The sequence below is a fragment of the Perca fluviatilis genome, chromosome 13, assembly GCF_010015445.1.
Source record: "Perca fluviatilis chromosome 13, GENO_Pfluv_1.0, whole genome shotgun sequence".
Lineage (NCBI taxonomy): Eukaryota > Metazoa > Chordata > Actinopteri > Perciformes > Percidae > Perca > Perca fluviatilis.
This window is the reverse complement of record NC_053124.1, coordinates 35,299,464-35,306,963: the sequence shown is the minus strand read 5'-3', so window position 1 is coordinate 35,306,963 and position 7,500 is coordinate 35,299,464. Positions and strand designations below refer to the sequence as shown.

The following is a 7,500-nucleotide window of genomic DNA, read 5'->3' as shown; positions in this document are numbered from 1 at the left end:
GTCTGTAGTACGTTATGTAGGCATGATCTTAATACAGCCGCGCTAGCTAACCCTGATGTTAGCAACTAGCTAGCACAGCCGATAGCTCCGCGCCAGTTTGGAAAGCGTAATGACCGTTACATCCACGTAACAGGCTTAACAACATACATACATCCTACTCGGGGAGAACAGTCTATGATCATATATCCATTATACAGCTGGCTACATGAGCTGAGAACAGTCATGTGATCATATATCCATTATTACAGCTACTAGCTATGTGAGCTCAGAGAACAGTCCATGTGATCATTATATCCATTACAGCTAGCTACATGAGCTCAGAGAACAATGTATCTATATCCTTGCTGCTACATGAGCTCAGAAAGTTGGACCTATATCCATTTTCGCTAGCTACCTTGAGCTCAGAGAACACTCATGTGATCATATATCCATTATTACAGCTTGCCCGCAAGAGCTCAGAGGAACGTCATGATCATATATCAACGCTAGCTACATGAGCTCGAGAACAGTAATGTGGATCATATATCCATTATTACAGCTAGCTACATGAGCTCAGAGCAGTCATAGTGATGATATATCCATTACAGCTAGCTACATGAGCTCAGAGAACAGTCTGTGATCATATATCCATTACAGCTAGCTCAGCAGCCCATGGTAGCTGTCAGTACCGATCCGTTCCACCTACGCGATCCGTTTGCGCATCGCGCAAGATGTTCCACACTAGCCTCCAGCTATACGTTAGTTAGCTAAAGCTATTCGACGAGACCGCTAGGTGATTATAGCGGTAGAACGGTTATTCGCGGACCGCTAGGTGATTATAAGCGGTCTGCCGTTAGCCTCCACCGGAAGTAGCGTTAGTTCAGCTAACGGTTAATTGGCGGACCGCTAAGGTGATTATAGCCGGTCTGCCGTTAGCCTCCACGGGAAGCTAACGCGATGTTCAGCTAACGGTTAATTCGGCGGACCGCTAGGTGATTATAAGCGGTCTCCGTTAGCCTCCACGGGAAGCTAACGTTAGTTCAGCTAACGGTTAATTCGCGACCGCTAGGTGATTATATCGTGCCGTTAGCCTCCACCGGGAAGCTAACGTTAGTTTAGCTAACGGTTAATTCGGCTAACCGCTAGCTGAGAGCATGTAATAACTTTAAAAGAGCCTCAAAATAAAACTTGAAAATAACCGTTAACATATGTAACAGCTGTTACGTCAGTTCTACTTTACTTGTGCACATTTAAAATACAATCACTCAACACACGTAGCCTGCTTCTCCCATTAAGTTTGACTTAACGTTATTTTAGACTGAATGGCATGAACGCAGCGTTATCGTCTGCGCCTACGTCACGGCATACGTGTCATCTTGCACATGCGCAGAACGGATCGTGCAGGTGGATCGGATCGGGTGCTGACAGTAGCATGTAGACTTAGCGCTCCTCCTGGGAGCCGAGCTCCATGTTCTCTGCAGAAATGTTTCGGACTGAGTGTGTTTACTGTTGCCGTGGCGATGTGAACCTCTTGAACCCGTGTGAATTTTTTTCCTTTCCTGAAATTTAACACACATGCGCAGACACACACACACAGAGAGATACACACACACAGACACACACACACACAGAGTACAAGTAAGCCAAGCAGAAGATTACACACAGCACACACACACTGAGGGCACAGATACAAAACACACATACGAGAAGACACACACACAAAATAATATTAGACTTGCACACACACTGACACACACACACACACACACACACACACACACACACACACACACACACACACACACACAAACATCACAGACACATAGGACACACAGCACAATACGAAAACACAATATCGCGGTGTCAGTGTGTGTCTGTGTGTGTGTAAAATCTGTGTGTGTGTGTGTGTGTGTGTGTGTGTCTGTGTGTGTCTGTGTGTGTGTGTAAGTCTGTGTGTAAATGCGGTGTGTGTTGTGTGTGTGTGTGTGTGTGTGTGTGTGTGTGTGTTGTCTGTGTGTGTGTGTGTGTGTTAAGTGTGTCTTTGTTGTGTTTGTGTGTGTGTGTGTGTGTTGTGTGTCTGTGTGTGTGTGTGTGTTATCCCTCTGTGTGTGTGTCCTGTGTGTGTGTGCATTCCTCTGTTTGTGTCCTTGTGTGTGTGAAGCATCTTCTGTAGGAAACTATAAAAAACTGGCGTCTTTTGATGAAAACGTTTCTTTTATTGGCAGGTTTTACATTCTGACAGGATCAGCTGACGCAGGTTTGATTCTCTCGAGGGCTCCAAGCGTGAGTCCGACTCATAAAACTTATGAGAAATAAATACACAAATACACAAATACAAGAATAAATAAATCAGACTGAACACTGACAGCTCAGGGTTTAAAGAAACAAAAAGGCACAAATGGGAAACCTGATAAAACTGCGTTCTCAGAGAGGGAACTGGGCAGCCCTCGTTAATTAATAAATAAAGTTTCATCAATGTGACCCAAAAGGCAATCATTTCTCCGCAGAAACACAAGGACTGGTAGTGTTTCTGGTATTTTAATCAACTTTCGGAAGTTAAAATCTCCTTTTTCTCAAACTGGAAAGTTATTAGGATAAAGGGGAGGTTAAAACTCTACAAACACATTCCCTCGTTCCTCTCCTCTCTCGTTTCCTCTCTCCTCTCATGGTTTCCTCTCTCTTGCATCGTTCCTCTCTCCTCTCATCGTTTCCTCTCTCCTCTCCTCGTTTCCTCTCTCCTCTCTCGTTTCCTCTCATGTTTCCCTCTCTCCTCTCCTCGTTTCTCTCATCGTTTCCTCTCCTCGTTCCTCTCTCGACCTTGCATGCGAGGAAGGATCACAACCTCTCTCTCTTGCATCGTTTCCTCTCTCTCTACATCGTTCCTCCCTCTCGCATCTTTTCCTCCCTCTTGCATTGTTTCCTCGCATCATTCCCTCCCTCTTGCATCGTTTCCTATCTCCTTGCATCGTTTCCTCTCTCTCTTGCATCGTTTCCTCGCATCGTTTCCTCTCTCTCTTGCATTGTTTCCTCTCCCTCTTGAATCATTTCCTCGCATCATTCCCTCCCTCTTTGCATCGTTTCCTATCTCCTTGCATCATTTCCTCTCTTTCTTACATCGTTTCCTCTCTCTCTTGCATCGTTTCCTCTCTCTCTTGCATCATTATCCTCTCTATCTTACATCGTTTCCTCTCTCTCCTCCATCGTTTCCTCTCTCTTGCATCGTTTCCTCCGCGTTGGACTAGGAGCGAAACAATGCGGAGCGAGAGAGAAATGATGAACAATAAGAGAGAAGAGGAAACAATGCTAGAGATAGCAAGAGAATGTTTCCTTGCATCCTTCCCTCGCATTGTTTCCTCTCTCTCTTGCATCGTTTCCTCACGTTGGACTAAGACACGAGGAAACGATGCGAGCAGAGAGGAAACGATGCGAGGAAACGATGCAAGGAGATAGGAAACGATGCAAGAGAGAGAGGAAACAATGCGAGGAAACGATGCAAGGAGATAGGAGACGATGCAAGAGAGAGAGGAAACGATGTAAGAGAGAGAGGAAATGTTTCCTTGCATCCTTCCCTCGCATTGTTTCCTCTCTGTCTTGCATCGTTTCCTCACGTTGGACTAAGACACGAGGAAACGATGCGAGCAGAGAGGAAACGATGCGAGGAAACGATGCAAGAGAGAGAGGAAACGATGCAAGAGAGAGGGGAAACGATGTAAGGAGATAGGAAACGATGCGAGGAGAGAGAGGAAATGTTTCCTTGCATCCTTCCCTCGCATTGTTTCCTCTCTCTCTTGCATCGCTTCCTCACGTTGGACTAAGACACGAGGAAACGATGCGAGCAGAGAGGAAACGATGCGAGCAGAGAGGAAACGATGCGAGCAGAGAGGAAACGATGCGAGGGAAGGATGCAAGGAAACGATGCGAGCAGAGAGGAAACGCATCGCACTGTTCCCTCGTATCGTTTTCCTCGCGTCGCGGACTTAAGACGCTGAGAGGAAAGGAGGCGAGGGAAGGAAAGGAGGAGAGGGAAGGAAAGGATGCAAGGGAAGGAAAGGAGGCGAGAGAAGGAAAGGAGGCGAGGGAAGGAAAAGTTGATGCAGTTGAGGATCCCAGACTACAAAGCAACCCCAGGGGACGTGACCCTGAAGTAGACACAGGTCTTGGTTTTTCCGAACATGGGGGGGGCAATCGTTTCGGGAGCCCTGAGCGTAAAAAAAATAATTCAGATGAGGACCTTTAAGTGATGCGTTCAAGAACCCCTACACTATATTAGTTCCCTATTTAATACACATGGCGTGGGGAATAGTGAGGTGGGGGGGTCAGAGGTCAGAGGTCAGAGGTCAGACGGAGAGGAGCGTTTCAGAGCAGCAGGTTGAGGTCGGCGAGCAGAGCGTCCACGTCGGCGATCGGAGCTCGCCAGTAATTAAAGGACGAGAACTGGGTCATCTCGTCCTGTAGAGAGAGAGAGAAACACACCACACACACACACACACACACACACACACACACACACACACACACACACACACAAAAAAAAAACCTTTTAGTTAAAGAGTAAGATCCTTTTAGTTTAACATGAAACAGTCCTGAAATCACCATCACCAAACTACACCTTGACTCCATGTAAATAATCAGGACTTTTAGCGTGTATAGAGCCAGCATATCTCCACCAGACTCCATGTAAATAATCAGGACTTTTATCATCGTAAAACACACTTCATTCAAAGTGGACAGAAACTAAATAAAACTACCAAAAGCCGTCTTGGTTCATCTTTTCACTGTTCCATTTACATGTGGAGATATGCTGGCTCTATACATGCTAAAAGTCCTGATTATTTACATGGAGTCTGGTGGAGATATGCTGGCTCTATACACGCTAAAAGTCCTGATTATTTACATGGAGTCTGGTGGAGATATGCTGGCTCTATACACGCTAAAAGTCCTGATTATTTGCATGGAGTCTGGTGGAAATATGCTGGCTCTATACACGCTAAAAGTCCTGATTATTTACATGGAGTCTGGTGGAGATATGCTGGCTCTATACACGCTAAAAGTCCTGATTATTTACATGGAGTCTGGTGGAGATATGCTGGCTCTATACACGCTAAAAGTCCTGATTATTTACATGGAGTCTGGTGGAGATATGCTGGCTCTATACACGCTAAAAGTCCTGATTATTTACATGGAGTCTGGTGGAGATATGCTGGCTCTATACACACTAAAAGTCCTGATTATTTACATGGAGTCTGGTGGAGATATGCTGGCTCTATACACACTAAAAGTCCTGATTATTTACATGGAGTCTGGTTTGTTAGGAAAATACAATCCAGGCTGAAAGATGCTAAAGTTTCCCTTTGGATAAAATGTCGAAAAAGGGAAGAAAGTTGTAAAAAACAACAACTCACCGCCTCTTTCTGGCTCCGCTTGTCTTTTCCTTTGATGCTATTGGCCGGCTGAGCGTCGGTCCCGCCCAGGTCCTCCAGCTCCGACAGATCGGGGGCCGGGATTGGCTGCCTCCAGAAGAGGAAGGAGTCGTATTGGCTGTTGGATTTCTCAATCATGTTTTCAGTCTAAAAAAACACAATCAAAAGAAGCGATAAGACTAATGACATAACAATTATAACATATAAACAATATAATAACATAAATGAATCAAAGTAAATAAATTTATAAAAATATACTTTAAAAGGTAAATAATTTTTTGAAACACATAAATTATATTATAATGGAAAAATAAATCAAAGTGAATAAAAACAAAATGGAAAATATATTTTTTTTCTAAAATTAAAATGATTAAAAGTATTTTTAAAATTTAAAACAAATCCAAAATATCAAAGTGAATAAATACGTTTAAAAATAATTAAAAATTTAAATATTTAGTATTTTAGGCTATCTAATAAAAGTATAAAGAGGACAAAATAACAGAAAATGGCTTTCATGAAAATGACTAAAAACAACAACGTATATATTGTTTTTATTTCAATGATTAAAAGTTTTTTAAATATAAAAGAAAAAATATTTAAATAATAAAAAGACATTACAAAAATATTAAATAAATTATTCTAAATTATTACAATTATAAAACCAGAAAATGTCTTTACATAAGAAGTGACTTACTTTAAAAATAATATATAAACATAAATAACAATGAATGAAAAATACTTCACATACATATATATATAAACACAATACATATATTAATACATTATTAACAGTATTAAAGGATTATTAAAAATAAATTAAGATATTATGTTTTGTGTTTAAAAAAATTAATTTGTGAAGAAACTAAAGCTGTCAGACAAATGAAATAGAAATCCTGTCTGTTTCTCTCTGTCTGTCTGTCTGTTTCTCTGTCTGTCTGTTTCTCTCTCTGTCTCTCTCTGTCTGTCTGTCTGTCTGTCTGTCTGTCTGTCTCTCTGTCTGTCTGTCTGTCTGTCTGTCTGTCTCTCTCTGTCTGTCTGTCTGTCTGTCTGTCTGTCTCTCTCTCTCTCTCTCTCTCTCTCTGTCTCTCTCTGTCTCTCTCTCTCTCTCTCTGTCTCTCTCTCTCTGTCTCTCTCTCTCTGTCTGTCTGTCTCTCTCTCTCTCTGTCTGTCTTTAAGCAGCTTTAGTTTTATTTTTGGTCTCTGCAGCTTCGACCGACTCAGGAAACCAGCTTCTAGATTTACATATTATATTATATATTTCATATATTTCAGTTTAGAGTTAAATCTAACATCAGATTTCAGATTATTTATATAAAATAAAATGAATTATAACCCAAATTTGATCGTATTTAGTTTCATTATCCCTTATTTCAGCTGCAGGTGTTCATATTATTTAGGCCAATAGCCTAATATGTATTTAAAGCAGTCCTACTACTGTATTTAGGTTTGGACAGATGTCCATGCATCATGTGACTCATTAATATATTTATATGGATTCCCAATCTTCCAGTTGAGTCTATATCTATAACAGAAACTGGGTCGTCGCGTCCCTGCTGACTAAAATAGGCCTAACACTTGACTGACCTGACGCTCTCGCAGCCTGGACACCGAACGAGCCCACCTGCCACCAAACTCCATTCACATTTCGGTCGATTTTAAGATTCGGCTGGTCTCATTCAGCAGGACAGTTCTAAAAACAGGCCTATCGATTGAGGCGTTGGCCCACATTGTCCCCGGCTGATGATCGGCTATCTGAACGATGACACATTATAGTGATTTATGGTAAAAATGCGTCACAAATATTTATGTCTGTTATCGATTAGAGGTGAAAACGGACCGAATCGTTGTGTTTTTTGATGAGGTTGTATTTAGAGGCGTTGCCCCGGTGTTCTGGCTCATCACAAGCAGAAGATGCAACCGGTTAAACCCCATTTTACACGATGATTTACTGACATTTTGTCTCGTAAATTAACCTTAAATACTCCGATTTTAACATGGAGTTTGGTTGAACGTCGTTTTTTTTTTTTTTTAAATAGAAATAGCAGATTGCATCGTCACCGGCTTTCTGAAAACAGACAGAAATATGACGTTCAACGTGACG

At 42.0% G+C, this 7,500-nt stretch overlaps 1 protein-coding gene across 1 annotated transcript in view; it reads right to left on the bottom strand.

Moving 5' to 3' along the window:
• Positions 1 to 3,304: 3,304 nt before the first annotated feature.
• The window catches only part of mllt11 (MLLT11 transcription factor 7 cofactor), a 4,373-nt gene continuing 177 nt past the window's right edge, over positions 3,305 to 7,500 (bottom strand). The window contains exons 2-3 of the mRNA XM_039820371.1: positions 5,382 to 5,546; positions 3,305 to 4,428 (exon numbers count right to left, since the gene is read on the bottom strand). Of these exons, the coding sequence (XP_039676305.1) occupies positions 4,336 to 4,428; positions 5,382 to 5,537 (249 nt within the window). The 5' untranslated portion in view covers positions 5,538 to 5,546 and the 3' untranslated portion in view covers positions 3,305 to 4,335. The remainder of the gene's footprint in view (positions 4,429 to 5,381; positions 5,547 to 7,500) is intronic.